This window comes from Emydura macquarii, unplaced genomic scaffold (assembly GCF_026122565.2).
Source record: "Emydura macquarii macquarii isolate MOO-44397 ecotype Brisbane River unplaced genomic scaffold, CSIRO-AGI_Emac_v2 contig_1386, whole genome shotgun sequence".
NCBI classification, from domain to species: domain Eukaryota; kingdom Metazoa; phylum Chordata; order Testudines; family Chelidae; genus Emydura; species Emydura macquarii.
In genome coordinates this window covers 883,917-902,108 of record NW_027131523.1, presented here as the reverse complement: position 1 = coordinate 902,108, position 18,192 = coordinate 883,917, and the positions used below count along the sequence as shown (strand labels likewise).

The window sequence follows — 18,192 nt, the reverse complement described above, 5'->3', positions numbered from 1 at the left end:
CGGGGCTGGCTCGGGACGCAGAGAACCCAGGAGATCGGGCAGCCCCCCTCCCCCCGCCGCCATGGGGCCGCCGCAGGCCCCCCTCGGGGCCCCCCAGCCCCGCTGATACAACCTGTAACAAAGTTTGGGGATCACGTGACGAGCTGGGGGGGGGGGTTGTCATGTGACCTGGGGGCGGATTCTCAGCCGCTTCCTCTCCCGGCGGGTGCAGGTAGATCGGGGGCTGGGCGTGAGTCGGGGACCCCCGGGGGTGAAGGGCCCCCCTAGAACCAGCCAGTGCCCGCCCTGCGGCCGGATCGGGGCCGGCGCCCCGGGCAGGGGAAAGGACCCACGTGCGCCCCCCCCCCGGGGCGGTGCCGCCCCCGCCATGGGCAGCGCGAAGCCGCTGATCGTGCCCTGGCTGCGGGAGAAGCTGGACCGCGGCTGCTACCCGGGGGTGACCTGGCTGGACGCGGCGCGCACCCGCTTCCGGGTGCCCTGGAAACACGGGCTGCGGCAGGACGCCTCCTCCGAGGACTTCCAGCTGTTCCAGGTAACCCGCCCCTCCCACCCCGGCTGGGGAATCCCCCCCCCCCGCAGCAGCCCCTCCCCCCCCGGCTGGGGAATCTCCCCCCCCTGCACCGGCCTCCGCCCCCAGAGATGCGCGACTCCCCAGAGCAGCTGGCTCCCTGCCTTCCCGCCGCAGGGAGTTCCCCAGGTTGGTTGTGCTTGGAAAAACATCTGCTTTTACTCCCCGCCCCCAGCTGAACCCATCCGGTCCGGAGTGAGAAGCCCCGGCAGGGCTTATGACAGGGAGTGGGGAGACCCCCGCCTTATTCTGCAGCACAGAGGGAGGGGAAAGTGAGCTCCAGGGGCCCCCCTTAGCCCCCACCCCACAGCCCCCTCGATGCCTCCTATGTCTGTCACCCCCCCCCCCACCCCGCCAGGACTGGGCCATTGACAGCGGCAGCTACCAGCCGGGGCACGGTGCCCCCACGCCCTCCGTCTGGAAACGGAACTTCCGCTCGGCCCTGAACCGCAAGCCGGGGATCCGGGTGCTTTGGGATCACAGCTCGGACTCCGCCGACCCCCACAAGGTCTACGAGATCCTGCCCGGGGGGGCGCAGGCAGGTGAGGGGTTAGCAGGGGCCGCGGGTCCGGAGTGAGGGGCACCGGCGGGGGACAGCCCAGGGCTGGGCGAGCAGGGCCTGGGGGTCGGGAGTGGGGGGGCGCCAGCGTGTGGGACCGTGGCTGTGTTTTCTCTCTCCCCTTTCCCCCCCACCCAGGAGCAGACGAGGCCCCCGGAGCAGCTGTGGGGGGAACGGAGGCTGAGGGGCCCGGGCCGTGCTCGGAGAGGTCCGGGGACAGCTTCTCCTGCACCCAGGTCAGTGCCCCCCCCTTCCCCCCCGGGCCGAGAGAAGCCTGGGTTAGGGGTTGGGGACGCCTGGGGAGATATGGAGGGGAATTGGGGGGCGGGGGGGGCCTTCCCCTTGGTGACAGCCCCCAATTCTGTGCCCCCAGAATGACGAGCTGGACGCTATTCTGACCACGCTGGCCCTCTCCAGCCCCGAGGAGGGTGAGTGACCCGGGGGGGGCAGGGCCGGAGGCCGGGCTGATGGGCACACGCAGCCGGTTCCGGCTCAGAGCGAAGCGCCCCCGGTCCAGTCTGGCCACGGCAGGCCCTGCATGGAACCCAGGAGTCCTGGCTCCCAGCCTCCCCCCAACCACTAGCACCCACTCCTCTCCCAGGGCCACGGAGAGAACCCAGGAGTCCTGGCTCCCAGCCTCCCCCCCCCAACCACTAGCACCCACTCCTCTCCCAGGGCCACGGAGAGAACCCAGGAGTCCTGGCTCCCAGCCCCTCCCCCCCAACTATTTGACTTTCTGTTCCAGATGTTTTGTGCCCAGAGCTGGGGGGCCGGTACGTCACTGAGGCAGCAACAGGTGGGTCAGCCCCCCCCCCCCCCCCCCCCAGCGCTGCCGGCGCCCCCCACTCCTGCCCCGCAGCCCCTGCTGTCCCCTCACTTGTGCCCCCTTCTCTCCCCAGGACGCGATTTCCCCCCCCTGGCGCAGCCGAACCCCAGCCCCGTGGAGCAGCTGCTGGGGTCCAACCTGATGAGTGAGTGTCATGGCGCCCTCCGCTGGCCGCTGCTGGGGCTGCCCCAGGCAGGGGTGGGGGGGCTAGAAATGGGCAGGACCCCCCTTCCTCCCCCCCCTGCATCTCTAGGGCAGTGGGGGCGGGGGGGCTATGCGGGTGCTGGGTTCCCCCCCCCCCGACGCTCCCTCTCTCCCCGCAGTGACGGAGTTCGAGGTGCGGGTCCATTACCGGGGTCACCTCGTGCTGGAGACGCTGGTCCCCAACCCGCGGGGCTTCCGGCTGGTGCCCCCCGGCCTCGGCCCCAGCCCCTGCCCCGAGCTGGCGGACGTGGTGCTGCCCGAGCCGGGGGCCCTGCCGGATCGGGTCCAAGCCTCCTACACGGCCAAGCTACTGCAGGGGCTGGGGGCCGGGGTGCTGCTGCGAGCCGAGGGGGCCGCGCTCTGCGCCGCCCGCCGGGGGCGCCTCCACACCTACTGGGGGCGCACGGAGACCCCCCTGCCGGGGGCCGAGGGCGGGGAGCTCCCCAAGGAAGGATACGCCCACCTGTACGACCTGCAGCGCTTCATCAAAGGTAGGGGGCGGGGCCGCTGTGCCCTGGCTAAGTGCACCGGGGGGGGGGGGGGGGGCACCCCTCCCCTTCCTTGGGGGGGGACCCCCAGCCCCCTCCCCCCCCGCCTGGCTGACGCTCCTGTTCCCTCCCAGAGCTGATCTGCTTCATGGAGGGGCAGGGCAGCTCCCCCACCTACGAGCTGTGGCTGTGCCTGGGGGAGACCTGGCCGGACACGGAGCGCTCCTGGAAAAAGAAACTGATGATGGTGCAGGTAGGAATCCCCCTCCCCGTACCCCTCCCCCCGCTCGGCCCCCCAGCTCCTCTATGGCTCTAGACCCTGCTGGGGGCTTGGCCGTCCCGTCTGCCCCCAGCATAAAGGGGGGGTGTTTGGCTCTGGGGTCCCCGCGTGAGAGGGAGGTGGGTGCGGGGCGGGGAGCCGTGAGGACGACGAAAGGGGCAGAAAACCTGCCCCGGCGCAAGAGACGTTGGCCCCCCCAAGAGCAGCTGAGGGGGGTGGAGTCTGGCGGCCGGTCCCCATGGGCTGGGAGACGGGGGAGCTGTGCCCAGGGGCTCCCCCGTCTGGCAGGGGCAGGGCGGCCACAGGCCGAGGGTGGACGGCCCCGGCCAGGGTTTGATGAGCTGGGCCGGCTCCAGCCACTCAGCCCCGGGACTCGGTTCGGGGCAGGGCTCTAGCCAGGGGGGGCCAGCCCAGGCCAGTCTCTGCCGGGCTGGGAACCTGTCAGCCGCTTCCCCCCCCAGGTGGTGCCCACAGCCCTGCGGACCCTGCACCAGCTGAGCCAGGCGGGGGGCGCCTCGTCGCTGCGCAGCGAGGAGCTGGATCTGCGCATCTCGGACTCGCTGGGGGAGGGCGGGCTGCTGGCCGCCCTGCGGGACTGGGAGGAGCACATGGACACCCAGCCCTACGGCTAGCCGGCCCACCCCCCCCCCCGGGCCCCACGCAGCCGGCAGGGCCCCCCCCCGCACAGCACAATAAAGGATCTGCCGCTGGCTGCACAGAGTTTGTCACCTTCCTCTGGGCCACGCGGGGCTCTTCTGTCCCCATGTCTGCAGAGAACCCAGGAGTCCGAGCCCCCACTTGAATTGCTCAGCCCCTGGGGGGGGAGGAGGGGTGTCACAGACCCCCAGGGCTATAGGGCCTGATGTCAGCTAGTCTCAGCCCGGGCTGAGCCGCCAGCTTTGTCTGTCCAACCCAGCCCGGGCAGACGTCTGTCCCGCCTCCCGCCACCCTCTGGTGACGGCGCCTCTCCCGCCCCTTGGCACGCCTGACGCACCGGCTCTGCTGGAGTTTGAACCCGGCCCCCCCAGGGCGCGTTTCTCCTGCAGACGTGTTTCTGCCCGCCCTGCGCTCAGCCTGGGCACCGGCCCCGCCTTCCTGTCGGTTTCTCCCCATCCTTTCTAGACCCAAACTGGAGCCAGGCTGCAGCTGAGGCTGGGGGGGGGGGGGGCAGAGCAGCCCCCGCCGCCCCCACGCACAGGGGTGACTCCCGCAGAGGTGCTGATCCCCCCGGCGCCGCCTCAGCCGCGCGGCCGAGCTCGTTCGCGCCAGGCTGGAGCTGGGCACAGGGCTTTTCCACCCGCAGGTTGATCTCTGTTGAATTTCCCGGAGCCTGGTTCTCACCAAGCCGCCGCCATTTAGCCCTGTGCCCCCCGTTGGCACCTTCCCCCCGCAGCGTGGGGCAGGGCGCTGGGCGCTCCCACAGCCGGGCCATGGCTAGAGCGGTTACGTCACAGTGGCTCAGGGCCCCCCCAGCCTGCATTTCTCAGCTTATCCGCAGAGCAGGGGCCGGTGGCAAAAGCCAGGCTGAAGGGCAGGTAGATGGTGTCCACACGTCCGTCCATCCCCAGCTGAAGGAGGAAACCGGGGGGGGGGGGGGGGGGGGGGGGGGGGGGGGGATGATTTGTTCTTGCTCAATCCCGGCTGGTCCCTCAGCCCTTTGGCCTGTAGCTATTCCCACAGCGCTCACACGGCCAGGACGCCGGCTCCGCCATTTACCCCCTGGGAGAGACAGGCCCCACAGCGGCCCGGCCCAGCCCAGTCCACCCCGAGCTCGCCTGCCCCATAGCGGGGCAGCCCCGCCAGCCCCTGTGCATTCATTGGTCTGCCAGCTACCGAACCGCTCAGGTCTCTAACAGGCCATGCCTCGGCTCTTGTGCTAGTGCCAGCAATACCTCCATGGGGCCGGGCCCCTCCCTCCATTTATAGGGGGACCCCTCGGGGGGGGGCGCAGGGCTGGTTATAGGGGGACCCCTGCATGGGACACAGCCCCTCTGGGGTGGCTGTGGGTGCAGGGGCAGCCGAGACAAGCTGTTCCAGGAAAGGGTGGGGTGTAGGAGGCTGTTTGTGCATTGAGGGGGGCGGCCCCCACCCTACCCGCCCCCCAGACCTGGCCTCCCAGATGCCCCCCCAACAAGAAAACCCACAGCCAAGTGGCTAACGCAGTTTATGGGGAGACAGAAGGGGCGATACAGAAATGGGGGGCACCAGCAGCTGGGGGGCGGATCCGCGCTGGGAGAGCGGCCAGCTGCTGCCTGCCCCTCCTCCATGGGCAGCTGGGGGGCGGGATGAGAGGGGCCCCCCATGCCCCAGGGGAGGGGGGGATCCAAATAAAAACATGCTAAAATGAGTAAAAGGGGGGAAGGGAGCCTGCCAAAGGCCCCCCAGCCAGGGGCCCCCCCGCGTCCAGCCCAGCCGTATTTACAGAGTAAAACTGTTCCTGTTTAAAACCATTCCGAGTCTGGGGGGGCTGGCAGGGGGCCCGGCTGGCAAAGGCTCACGGGGACCCCGCACTCCGGGGGTCCCCCGACATTGGGAGCCCTCCCATTTGCATAGGGGGTCCAAGTTAGCTAGAGACAGAAATGGGGGCCCCCCCCCCGGCCAGGCTCAGAGGGGGGGCATGGGCAGCGGCGCCTTCTCCAGCCCCCCCAGGTCCTTGGGGCCCCCCGGCTCCTCGTCCACGCGGCGGCCATGTTTCCGGAAGTACTTGTAGCGCTGGACGTAGGCCCGCACCAGGTTGTTCACTTTCACCGGGTTGATCTCCCCGCTCTTGCTGTGGCAGATCTGGGGAGGGGGGCAGAAGAGGAGTGAGTGAGTGGGGGGGGGGGCGCTCCCGAGCCACGGCCCCCGGTTGGCCCCGGCCCCTCCGCCGCGCCCCACGCCTCCCCCCCAGCCCCACCTTGTGCACGGCTTTGCGCAGGATGTCTTTGTACTCCTCCTTGGTGATCTCCTTCTTCTGGTAGTAGGGCTTGATGGCCAGCTTCACCTCCTCCACCGCCCGCTCCTGCGTGTGCAGCTTCTTCAGGTACTGGGGGAAGCGGGGGGTCAGCGCACCGGGCAGGGGGGGCCCGTCTCGCGCCCCGGGCCAGGACCCACATCAATCCGCCCCCGGGGCCACGAACCCCCCTTTGCCCCTTCCCACCACCAGCCTCGCGACTCCTTCCTCCCCAGTGCATTGCGGGAAGCCCCCCACAAACCTGGACGCCTCCACACAGCCCCCCCACCCCCCAGCACTGCCCCATACCTGGGTGATGCCCCCAGCCCTGCGCCCCACCCCCCCAGCACTCACGCAGCAGGCCCTGCGGCCCCCCCCTTACCTTATCGGTGTCCCCACGCCCGTCGGAGCTGGTGCTGCTGTCCCGCTTGCTCAGGTCGGGGCCAGAGCCGAAGAGTGTCCCGGCGCCCGCCGAGGCTGGGCCTAGGGTGCCAGGCAGCCCGGTGGGGGTCGGGGGGGTGGAGCTGCAGCCCCCCAGGGGCAGGGAGCCGTGCAGCAGGTAGGGGGCGGCCGTGTGGCTGGCAGGCGGCGCGGGCGCCTGGGAGCCCGCCAAGGACGTGGAAGGCTTGGTGTGGCTTAAGATCTAGCGGGAGAGGAGGTGATTAGGCTCAGCAGGGGGTCCCCAGCGTGGGACGCGGCTGCTTCTGGGGCAGGGGGGCTGGGTACACAGGGACCCCTCACCCAGGCGGGGGCAGGGCGGGGGGCTGGGTATCTGGGGACCTCTCACCCAGGCGGAGACACGGCCCCTCTGGGGCAGGACAGGTGGCTGGGTATCCGGGGACCCCTCGCCCGGATGGAGACACGGCCCCTCTGGGGCAGGGCGGGGGCCTGGGTATCCGGGGACCCCTCGCCCGGATGGAGACACGGCCCCTCTGGGGCAGGGCGGGGGGCTGGGTATCCGGGGATCAGGAGCAGACAATCCCCCCCGGGGGGATTCAGCCAGGACACCAGAGTTCATGGACGAACTTGGCTCGGTGCCATCAGCCCTAGGGGATGAGGCCGTGGATTTACGTTGCAGACTAGAAATGGGGCAGCCCAGACCCCCGGCCGGGGACCGCGCCCCCCCAGCGCCGCACAGGCCCGCCCCGCCGGCCGGGGAGAGCCCCTACCTGGTTGGTGGCCTGGATCAGCTCGTGGGCCTTGGCCCGGCTCGCCAGGTTGGCTTCCTCCATCTTGAAGAGCAGGGCAGTGACTGGGGTGAGACACGGGGCGGTCAGAGACGGGGCAGCCTCACCCACCCACTAAGAGAATCCCCCTCCCAAATGTTGGCAGACCCAACCCCCATCCCCCTCTGCCCCCCACCAGGCCCCTAGCCCCCCTCAAGGCACCCCCCCCCCCGAACCCCACTCCTGCCCATCACCTACGTGCCAGGACCCCGCTGGTGGTGCAGTCCACGCCCCCCTGCAGGTTCCAGGCGATGGGGGCCGGCGGTGGGGGCAGGACGCGGGCCGGCTCCTCCTTGGCCTCCGAGAGGCTGTCGGCCTGGGCCTCCCCCGCCAGCGCCCTCGGCTGCTCGCTCGGCGCGGGCACGGCCGCCTCCTCGGGTAGGAAGCAGACGTCGGGCGTCTTGCAGCTGCTGTCGACCGTCTGCGAGTCCGGGGTCAGCTCCTGCTCGGCCGGGGCGGGGGGCGGCTTGGCCGGGGGGCTGAGTGGGGTGCCGGCGCCGCCTTCCGGTTCCGGGGCGGGGACGGGTGGGCTCCCGGCCCCCTGGCTGCAGCTGTCCGCCTTCGACTTCTTCAGCCCCGTCTTGGCCTTCAGCTTCTTCTTCTTCTTGGCCTCCGAGGGCCCCTTGGCCCCCGGCCCCTTGGCCTTCTTCACCCCGGCCTTGGCCTTCAGCCCCTTGGCCTTCTTGGCCTTGACGCCCGGCTCCTTGGCCGGCTCGGCCTTGGCGTCGCCCCCGGGCCCCTTCTCCTCTGGCTTGAGGAAGGGCGAGCGGCTCTCCTTGTCGCGGCTGAACTTGATGCCGATGGAGCCCCCTTCCTTGGCGGAGGCCGTGGTGCTGCTGACGCCCTCGCGGATCAACACCGCCACCTTGGACTGCAGCTTCACCTTGCGGGCCGAGCCGCCCGCCTTGCCTCCCTCCTTGTGCCCGGCCTTGGCTTTCCGGGGGGGCTTCTCCCGCTCCGCCCGCGACTTCTCCTTCTCCGCCTTGCCCGCCTCGGGCGCCGACCGGCCCGGCGCCTCCTTGAACCTCTTCTTGGACTTCTCGCGGGGCGCGGGGCGCTCGTCCGGGTACCCCCGCTTCCGCTCCTTCTCCTTGGGGGGCTTGGCCTCCTCCTCTGGCCGCTCCTTGCGGGGCGCCCCCCCATCCCCCTTGCCACCGGGGTGCCGGGGCCCCTCGGGGGGCTCGCGATCCGAGAAGCAGCCCTCGAAGCTCAGCCCCTCCGAGTCGTAGAGAACCTCGCGCTTGGCCGGCTCCGGGGAGCCGTCCTGCCGGCTGACCGTGATGGTTCTCTTGATGGTGAAGAGGTCGGTGTCGTTGAGGTCCTGGATGGAGGGCGGCACGACGGCGCGGGCGTCCCGCCGGCGCACCTCGGCCTTCGGCTCTTCCAGCAGATGCACCTCGCGCTCCTTGTCGCGAGGCGGCCGCTTCTTCTTCTTCTTCCCGCCGCCCTCCCGGTGCTTCTCCTTGTGCCGGGCCCGGCTCCCCGAACGTGAGCGCCGGCCCCGCCGCCTCTCCCGCGAGCGCCGGCGCCGCTCCGAGCCCACGGCCGACAGGCCAGCGCTGAGGGAGGGTGACCAGGAGCGGGAGCCGCGGCGGCGCGAGCAGGAACGGGAGCCGCGGTGGCGCGAGCGGGAACGCCGGCGCTCCTTGGACTTGGAGCGCGACTTGGATTTCTTCTTGGGGGGCCAGGGGCCGGCGCGGGGCTCCTTGGCCTTGGGAGCCCTGCGCTCGCGGGACCGCTTGGCCTTCTTCCGGGAACCCGAGCTGGAGCCCGAGCGCTTGGGCGAGTCGTGGCGGTAGCGCTCACGGCGCTGCGTCAGGATCTTGCGCCGCAGGTCGGCGGCCGCCTTCCAGCGGGGCTCGGGCTGGCTCTCGCCGAAGTCGCCCTCCTCGTCCGAGTCGGCGTGGAGGGACAGGAAGTCGTCCCCCTCCGCCACCCGCAGGGGGCGCGGCTCAGCCGGCCGGCACCGGCTGCGGAAGAGCCGGATGGGACTGTAGCGCTCGTCCTCAGGCTGCACGATCTCGCCCTCCTCGATCTCCGAGTCGGCACCGGCCCAGTCCAGCGAGGAGCGCCGCCCGCCCCGGTGCCGGCCGGCCTTGGCGCCCTTCTCCCCCCGCCCCGGCACCTTGGGGTTCCCGGCCGTCACCACCTCCAGCGACACCTTCCCCTCCAGCTTGGGGTTGGTCTCGGCCTCCGAGCGGCTCTTGTTGGCGAGATCCACCACGAAGACGCGGCGCCGCGGTGGCTCGGGGGCCCCGTCCGACTGCTCAGAGGCGTTCTCCTCCTCAGGCAGGGTGGAGTCGGCCCCAGCCGCTGGCTCCTTGTCGGGGCGCCGGCCGCCAGCCGCCGGGGCCTCGCTGGGCTCGGCCTCCTCCCGGCCCTGCTCCGAGCTGGGGAAGTCTTGGCTCAAGCTGTTCTCGTCGTAGATGCCAGCCAGGGTCTCCGAGATGCGACTGATGCTGTGGGACATGTCGGGCCGGGGGGCGGATGCGTCCTCCTCTTCCTCCTCTTCTTCCTCGTCAGGGGAGGGGCTGCTGCGGGAGGAGCTGGGGTTGGAGCCAGTGGGGTCGAAGGGGTCGTATTTCTGGTCCTGCCGCCCTTCGGACTGCTTGCCAGGGGAGCCTGCGTAGCTCAAGTCCCCGCCGGGGTTGTCCTCGTCCGTGGGATGGAAGGGATCATAAATATCCAGGTCCGGCGAGCGCAGGGGGCAGGGGTTGCTGCCCCCGCCCCCAGGGGGGGCCGCCTGCTGGGAGGAGGAGGAGGATGACGAGGAGGAGGAGGAGCAGGACGAGGAGGAAGATGAGCTGGAGTTGGCCTTCTCCAGGGCGCTGCTGGGGGGCGGCTGGGAACGCTGGGCCTCTGGGTCCCTGCCTGCCGGGGCCTGGGGCCGCTGCTGCCCGTTGGAGACGCCCGTGCCAGTGCCCAGGGTCACAGCCCAGCGGCCAGGGGGACGCCGAGTCCTGCCCGCGCCGGGGAGCGGGGCTGAGCCCCCACGAGTCCTGTGCGGCCACTTAAGGTCCAGCAGGCCAGAAGGCGGGGCCAGGGCGGCGGGGAGGGAGGCTGCAGGGAAATGAAAAGAGGGGGGTAGGGGGTAGCAATGGGACCAGCCTGGTTTCCCCCACAGCACCCCCCACCCTGGGCCAGCACCTCCTAGAGGGGAAAGGCCCCGGCCCCATTTCCCACCCCCCTGAGCCAGCCAGTCCCCACCCTGGGGCCGGATGGGAGCCAGCGCCCCCCAGAGGTGAAGGGCCACATGTCCCGTTCCCTGCCCCGAATCAGGCAATCCCGGATCAGAGCCGGCGCCCCCTCGAGGGGAAGGGCCCCGTTCCCCACCCTTGTCCCTACCTGCTTTGCGCAGTCTCCAAGCTCGCTCTCTTCTGAAGATGCTGGAGGCGGCGGCCACGTCCCCTAGTCGTACCTCGGCCACCAGCTGCACCTCGACCGGCTCCTCGTCCCCGCTGCCAGGAAAGGCCGGTCAGAGCTGTGCTGGAGCAGTGCTTTGCGCACAGCCCTGGGCAGTGGGGGGGGGCACCCAGCCCTCCCTTCGTGGGGCTCTCGGTGACGTGGCTGGGTCTCAGCTGAGACCAGCAAATTCATGTCACCCACAAACCCTCCTCACTCAAGTCAATTACCCAAGAGAGCTCGTGCCCCCCACCTCGTTGGAGGCAGGGTGCCCTCACCTCCTCCGTCCGTCCCCTTCTAATCACGAGCCCCCCTCCCCTGCCAGAGCCAGGGATGGAACCCAGGAGTCCTGGCTCACAGCCACCACCGCTGCCGCCACCCCCCGCCCGAACCCAGGAGTCCTGGCTCCTAGTCCCCCTGCTTTGACCCCCACACCGCTCTCCGCTCCCCCAGCTGGGGCGCAAGAGCTCTGCTCTTACCAGGCGGCCGGGGCCCCCAGAAGCTGGGGCTGTGCAGAGGCAGCGCACATCCTCTGCAGGAACTGCAAGGCCCCCGCCAGGCCGGAAAACAGGCCCAGGGCCTCAGGGAGCTGGTGAGAAGAAGGCAGAGGTTGGGCGGGGCCCATGCCTGGAGCAGCCCCCTCCCCGCCACCATAGCCCCTAAGACTGCCCCACTGCGGCTGCATCCCAGGCCACAGTCCCCAGCACGCACAGCACTCCACCACTGGGATGGGAAAAGCAGTGTATGCTGGGACCCGGATCCCCCACCCCCACGTATGAAGCTGAGGGAGCAGTAAAAACGAGAGTCCTATAGCACCTTAAAGACTAACACGTCTGCGGACATAAGCTTTCGTGGGCTGCAACCCACGTCGTCAGATGCATGAAATGGAAATCACAGCTAGGAGGTGTATAAAATGGATAGAGAACTGGCTAGAGCATCGGGCTCAATGGGCAGTGATCAATGGCTCCATGTCTAGCTGGCAGCCGGTCACAAGCGGAGTGCCCCAGGGGTCGGTCCTGGGACCGGTTTTGTTCAACATCTTCAGCAGTTCTGCAGAAGAGGACCTGGGGGTTACAGTGGATGAGAAGCTGGAGATGAGTCAGCAGTGCGCCCTGGGTGCCAAGAAGGCTAATGGCATATTGGGCTGCATTAGGAGGGGCATTGCCAGCAGATCACGGGAAGTGATCATTCCCCTCTATTCGGCACTGGTGAGGCCACATTTGGAGTATTGTGTCCAGTTTTGGGTCCCCCACTACAAAAAGGATGTGGAGAAGTTGGAGAGAGTCCAGCGGAGGGGAACAAAATGATGAGGGGGCTGGAGCACAGGACTTATGAGGAGAGGCTGAGGGAACTGGGCTTGTTTAGTCTACAGAAGGGAAGAATGAGGGGGGATTTGACAGCAGCCTTTAACTACCTGCAGGGGGGTCCAGGGAGGATGGGGCTAGGCTGTTCTCGGTGGTGGCAGATGACAGAACAAGGAGCAACGGTCTCAAGTTGCAGGGGGGGAGGTCTAGGTTGGACATTAGGAAAACGTTTTTCCCTAGGAGGGTGGTGAAGCACTGGAATGGGTTACCTAGGGAGGTGGTGGGATCTCCATCTTTGGAGGTTTTTAAGCTGCAGCTTGACAAAGCCCTGGCTGGGATGATTTAGCTGAGGTTAGTCCTGCTCTGAGCAGGGGGTTGGACTAGACACCTCCTGAGGTCCCTTCCAACTCTATGATTCTAAACACACATCCAAGGGTAAGAAACATAATGGGGCGGGAAAGCGCTAACAACGACAGTTCGGTTCCAGGGGGGCAGCCGTGTTAGTCTGTATCCAGCAAAAACGAGTCCTGTAGCACTTTAAAGACTAACAAATTTAATTTCTGCAGACATAAGCATAACCCGCTTCGTCAGAGGTAAGGAATGGAAATCAGATCGGAGGCGTATGCACACATGTCCAAGGGTAAGGAACAACAATGGGGAAGGTAGGTATAAGCAAAGTCCATTCAGTTAGAGTAGTTGAGGCCTATTCACAACCATCGATCAGGAGGTGAGAACGTGTGAACAGTGACAATTACGACTTGTAAGGAGAGAACCAATCCACATCCCTGTTCCGACCCAGTCTGATTGCGTCCAGTCTGCAGATCAGCTCTAGCTCTGCCATATCTCTTTAGAGTCTGGTTTTGAAGTTTTTTGTAGCAGTTTGACAGCGACAGAGTGTCCTGGGAGGTTAAGTGCTGGCCGACTGGCTTATGGATGTAGTTCTTTTTTATGTCTGATTTGTGTCCATTTATTCTTCTGCGCAGTGACAGCCCGGTTTGGCCAATGTCCATGGCAGAGGGGCATTGCTGGCACATATCACATTAGTAGATGTGCCGCTGAATGAGCTCCGGACGGTGCGCCTGGTGCTGTGTTGGCTGTGACTAAACTGAACTGACTCTGTCAGCACTTGCCCGCCCCATGGTTACGTTTCTTACCCTCGGATGTGTGTACACCGCCTAGCTGTGATTTCCATTTCGTGCCTCTGCCGACGTGGGCTGCAGCCCACGGAAGTTTATGCCCGCAGACATTTGTTAGTCTTTAAGGTGCTACAAGACTCTCGTTGTTTTTGCCGTACACAGACTAACACGGCTACCCCCCTGGAACTTTTCACTGAGGGAGCAGTGCATGCTGGGACCTGCAATCCCCAGGGGCCGAGCACACTGAGCGGAGGGACGCTGGGGGGGTCACTCACGGTGCTGCTCCGGTCACACATCACCATGGAGTCCTCGGTGCCCCCCTTGCCACTGCCGGGTCCATCCGCCCGGGGGCTCCGGCACCATTTCTTCTGGCTCATCCTCTTCCTCTCAGCACCTGCAAAGGGGACACAGAGTGGGCCCGTGGCCGGAGGTGGGGGTACTCTTGCCCCATACCCCGGAGGCGCAGATGGAGAAGCCATCAGCTCTGGCCCACAAAGGAGGTGGGGGCTGCTGATTCCTGGAGGCCCCCCCGCCCCAGGCCGTACCTTTCTCACCAGCCTGGTCCTGCCGCTCGCTCGGAAAGTTGCCGCTCACAACTTGCTGCAAAGCCTTCTGCAGAGAGAGGGGGGAAGTTAGTAGGGGGGGGGGGGGGCTCTCCAGGCCTCTCCCCCACGCCCGCAAGGGGCTGTCCCTGGCCCAGCCTCCACCAGCTGGCGGCACCTCCAGGCCAGGCACTCCCAGTGTCACCCCACCTGGGCAGGGAACCAGCAGACCAGGCCCACAGGAATGGAGGGAAGCAGGGCATGCTGGGACCTCACCAGCTGAACACATCCATGGAGAGCATTGCATGCTGGGACCTGTAGTCCCCAGAGGCCGTACAAAACTGAGCGCAAGGCAGCAGTGCATGCTGGGACTCAGTCCCCACACACTGAGCATGAAGCAGCAGCGCATGTTGGGACTCATAGTCCAAACACAATGAGCGCAACACAGCAGTGCATGCTGGGACCTGTAGTCCCCAGAGGCTGCACACTGAATGCATTGCAGCAGTGCATGCTGGGACATGTAGTTCCCAGGGCTGCACCCACTGAGTGAGAGGGAGCAGTGCATGCTGGGACACCCCCCCCCCACCACATCCCATTCAGCAATGGTTATGTCCCCCAGCAACTGTGCAGCACCAGGACCCTGGAACTGTGTGGGCAGCACTAGGGCATGGATCTTACCAGCATAACCTGTCCGCTGCAGAGGGTACCCGGCTGACATAGCTCTCTGTCTGGGGGGGCATCGCTCGGCCTCCCCTGCTCCTCACTGCCCCCCACTGGATCCTCTGATGCCGGGGGTGGCGGGTTTTCCTCCTCTTCCATGGCCGTGGGATGGAGAAGGTCCTGCACATGGGGACGGTAAGCGAGGTCACTGGCTACCACCACCAACACAATCGTTGTGCCCACTATGGCTCTAACCCGTCAGACTCCACACCCCTCCTGGAGCTGGGGATAGAACCCAGGCGTCCTGGCTCCCAGCCCCCCTGCTCTAACCACTACTCCCCTCCCGGAGCCGGGGACAGAACCCAGGCGTCCTGGCTCTTTGCTCTTCCTACTGCTGTGCTTGTGTCTTTTTCTAACACCAGAAAAGCAGCCAGGGGCATCCATCCTACAGCCAGGCACCACCTCCGTCAATCCCAAGCTGCAGCCCCAAAGGGGGCCTTCCCCTCTAGGGGGCGCTGGCTCCAGCGTCCCATTCCCCACCCCCTGGACCAGCCAGCCCCCCACCTTATGACCAGCACCCCACTGAGAGGAAAGAGCCTGTTTCCCGGACATGCCTCTGCCCCAGTTGCCAGCTTGGAGCTCACAGGGGTGTGTGGAGCCACCGAGCCGGGCCCTGTCAACCTGAAGTTGTGAAGTCAAGAGCAAGAACAGACCCACAGGGCCCCCGGCCTGGGAGCCCTGTCATGCCCCCCCACACACCCCTTTGCTGTGTGGCCAAGTGAGGAGTGCGGGGGGGGGGGGGAGCAGCCCCCCACCCCACAGCTGGGCGCAGAGTCAGCCCCCGGCCTTTGGCCACCTGAACCCAGCTGCTGCTCTGGGGGCCCAGGGCTGTGGGGTGAGAGCGGGGCTTCGTTCCTCTGCCCGGAGAGGGGGCTGAGTATCAGACCCCTTCCCTGCCACCCCCCGCAGCCCAGCCCCCCATCAACTCCCCTCCCTCTCCAACCCCCCCTACTCCTGGTCTCCCCACTTCCATTAGCCCAGCCCCCCACTGAACTGTCCCCCTGCCCCAGATTAATGACCCCCCATTGTCCCCTCCTCTTTCTCCTGCCCTCATTGGACTCCCACCTTCAACTCCTCCCCCCCAGCCCCCCAACTTTAACCCCCGCCCACGCCCCCTCTCTGGATGGCCCCACATTAACCTCCATAGCCCCTGCTTGCCCCCCTCCGTGCCCCCCACATAACTCCCTTCCCCCCATATCCGCCCCGCCCCCCACGCTGCATCCGCCCCCAGACCCCGTCGCACCCCCATATTCACCACCGCCCCACGTCACCCCCTTCCCCCCATCTCCACCCCGCCCCCCACTCTGTACCCAGCCCCATGTAACCCCCTCCCCCCGCCGCGCCCCCGTATGCGCCCCTCCCCCTTCCCGCCCCCCGGTTACCTGCCCGCCGGCCGGCCGGGCCCGAGCCCGGCCCCTCCCTCACGACAATGGGCGGCGCGGTCGCAGCCCGGCCGCCCCGGCCGCCGCCATCTTACCCCGCTCGGCTCCAGTCCGGGCTCGGCTCGGCTCGGCTCGGCCTCAGCCGCTGCGGCGGCGCGGGGGCCGACGGGAGATGGAGTCCGCCGATGGTGGCCCCTGGAGAGGCGGGACGGGGGGACTACCGCTCCCGGCATGCCCCGCGACCGCCCAGGCCTCACTCCCCCCCGCCGCGCGGCGCATGCCGGGAGGTGTAGTCCGGTGGGGGGGGGGAGGCATGACTCAGGGGCCCGGGGCCTGTCTTTCCCGTCAGGCTGCGCGGCCGCCCGCCGCGCGGGGCGCCATGGGAGCTGAAGTTCGCCCAGTTGCCCCACCCCCTCCCGCGGGGCGCGACTACGTGTCCCAGGATGCTCCGCGCCGCCCTGCCGCAGAGCAGTCTGGGAGAGGTTGGGCTGAGCGGCGGCGGGGGATCCCACAATGCTTTGCGGGCCACCCAGTGCATCACGGGAGTTGTGGTTTTAGCAGTTACATTGGACAAGGGATCAGCGGGTTCCCTCAACGGGCCTCAAGCCGTGACGTCATCACAGCAGCGTGACGTCATCCTGCTATGTCACAGTCCCGTGATGTCATCCCACCCCGCCATAACATCCTCGCATGGTGACATCATCCCCTGGGACTCTGCTCCTGACATCATCATCCCCACCCTCACTGTGCTGTGACATCATCAGCTTGAGACACTGCTGTGATGTCATCCCCCCACGCCAGATACCGTCTCCCCGAGAGACCCACCCACCATGGTACATTCCCACAGCACCTCAGCCCTATGAGGTCATCACCCTGTGACATCACCGTGATGCCAACAAGAGATCCTGTGACTTGGTGCAGCGGCATCCTCATGCTGTGACATCACCCCCTTGTGATGTCACACCATGATGTCATCACCACTGCAAGGCATCCCCCAAGATTTCACGCCACGACAAGCCCACGTTGTGCCCCCGAAACAGCAACCTCCGGCCACGGGTCTATGGCCTGTGCTATGCAGGAGGTGTGACTGCAGGAGGGAGGGAGGGCCGCAGGGGGGGGTGGAGAGAGGGTGACGGGTGCAGACAGGAGGGGCATGGGGGGAGGGTGATGGGTGCGGATGGAGGATGGGGAGAGGTGACGGGTGCGGATGTGGGGGCTGGATGAACACAAAGCCCAGAAGGCCTCACAGACCCTCCCCCCCCCCGCAGGGCCCAGCTGCCCCGCCTGTGTCATGCAGGTGCCTCCTCCCCCCTCCCACAGAACCCAGCCCCCAGCATTTGGCTAAAGTCACTCCCCCAGGGGCTGCGGGCTGGAATTCTGGAGAACCTGGCCTGGCCTGGCCCAGCCCCCCCATCCCTCCCCCCGGGGCCAAATGGTTCTCAGAGCCTGGGACTCCTGGGCAGCAGCCCCCCCACTCGCCCTCCCCAGGGCAGGCTCCCTCCAGCCCCTCCCTGAGCAGTGCTGGGGCCAAAGGGGTGGCAACAGGTTCTTAACTCAGTTACTGCCCCACCAGCAGGAGACCCCGGGGAGGGGGGGGGACAAGTCACAGGGAGATGGAGCCCAGGGGAAAAAGGGGGAGGGCAGGCCAGGGCTGGGCATCTCCCCCCAAAGTGGACTGGAAGAGAGGAAGAGTTGGCTGCAGTTGGGAGGGGGGAGAGGGCTGAGGGGCAGGTGGGGGGCAGGATGTGGGGAAGGCTGATGGAGTCAGGGAGGGGATGGGGGGATTAACGCCCCCAGTTTGTCTCTGCCCCATAGGAGGTTCGATGATGAGGGATCCTGGATTTGGGGGGAATTAGAGAGATGGGGCAGGGGCCAGGGTTACCCACCCACCTGTTCACACATGTACCCCTCCAGCCACCCCCGCCCCCTGGTTATAACAGGCCCCACCTCCATTGCCACTAGGGTGTGAACTCATCACCGCCCAGCCCCCAATAGCCACAAACTCCACCCTGGACCCCAGCCCCACTGTGCTCCCCATCTGAACACCTCCAACCCCAGCCTCATCCAGCCCCCCCCTTAGAACCCCCAAAACTCAGCCTGAAAAGCCTCAAGTCACAGCCCCCCACCACCCGGAACCCCATTTTCCTAAGGGTGTTGAAGCACGACTCCTGGGTTCTGTCCCTGGGTGTGCGAGGGGAGGGGGGTCTGGTGGGTCAGAGCAGGGGGGGCTGTGAGCCCGGATTCCTGGGTTCTGTTCCCCCCCAAGGCTCCCTTCAGGCCCTTCTCTAGGCCCCACAACGCTTGGAGAGGATCCCGGACTCCAGCCCGACCCTCCCTTCTTCCTGGGGCTCCCCCGTCTCCCTCCCTCTGGGACCGAGGGGTTCAGGAATTGGCGAGCAGCAGTGTCTGTGTCCCCCCGCAACTCTGTCCAGGCTGCCCCTCCCCCTCCAGACTTCGGGATGGGGGGCGGTGCCCGAGGGGGAGGGGGAACTGAGTCAACTTCCTCAACACACCATATGAAAGGAATGTAGTGAGGTCATGGCCCCCCCAGCTCCGCTGGGTCCTGGTGCCCTGGCTGTAAATCCCCCCCCCTCCGCAAGGCACAGGGATATGGGGGGCAGAG

At 67.3% G+C, this 18,192-nt stretch overlaps 2 protein-coding genes across 3 annotated transcripts; one reads left to right on the top strand and one right to left on the bottom strand.

Moving 5' to 3' along the window:
- The first annotated feature begins 15 nt into the window (after window positions 1-15).
- Window positions 16-4,027, top strand: IRF3 (interferon regulatory factor 3). Its single transcript, XM_067552209.1, has 9 exons — window positions 16-532; window positions 927-1,110; window positions 1,266-1,363; window positions 1,501-1,555; window positions 1,873-1,923; window positions 2,027-2,098; window positions 2,277-2,648; window positions 2,780-2,898; window positions 3,387-4,027. Exons 1-9 carry the CDS (start codon window positions 368-370, stop codon window positions 3,555-3,557), a joined length of 1,287 nt encoding a protein of 428 aa, XP_067408310.1. The 5' UTR covers window positions 16-367; the 3' UTR covers window positions 3,558-4,027.
- Window positions 4,028-4,559: 532 nt separating this feature from the next.
- Window positions 4,560-15,676, bottom strand: SCAF1 (SR-related CTD associated factor 1). Of its 2 annotated transcripts, none has more exons than XM_067552113.1 (11): window positions 15,570-15,676; window positions 14,146-14,307; window positions 13,471-13,537; window positions 13,201-13,319; window positions 10,965-11,074; window positions 10,429-10,541; window positions 7,282-10,143; window positions 7,027-7,109; window positions 6,240-6,500; window positions 5,822-5,950; window positions 4,560-5,706 (listed from the first exon to the last, which is right to left on the bottom strand). In XM_067552113.1, exons 2-11 carry the CDS (start codon window positions 14,284-14,286, stop codon window positions 5,530-5,532), a joined length of 4,062 nt encoding a protein of 1,353 aa, XP_067408214.1. In that variant the 5' UTR covers window positions 14,287-14,307; window positions 15,570-15,676; the 3' UTR covers window positions 4,560-5,529. The 2 variants fall into 2 exon arrangements, with proteins under 2 accessions (XP_067408214.1, XP_067408213.1); XM_067552112.1 differs by lacking the exon at window positions 15,570-15,676 and adding an exon at window positions 14,692-14,765.
- Window positions 15,677-18,192: the final 2,516 nt, after the last annotated feature.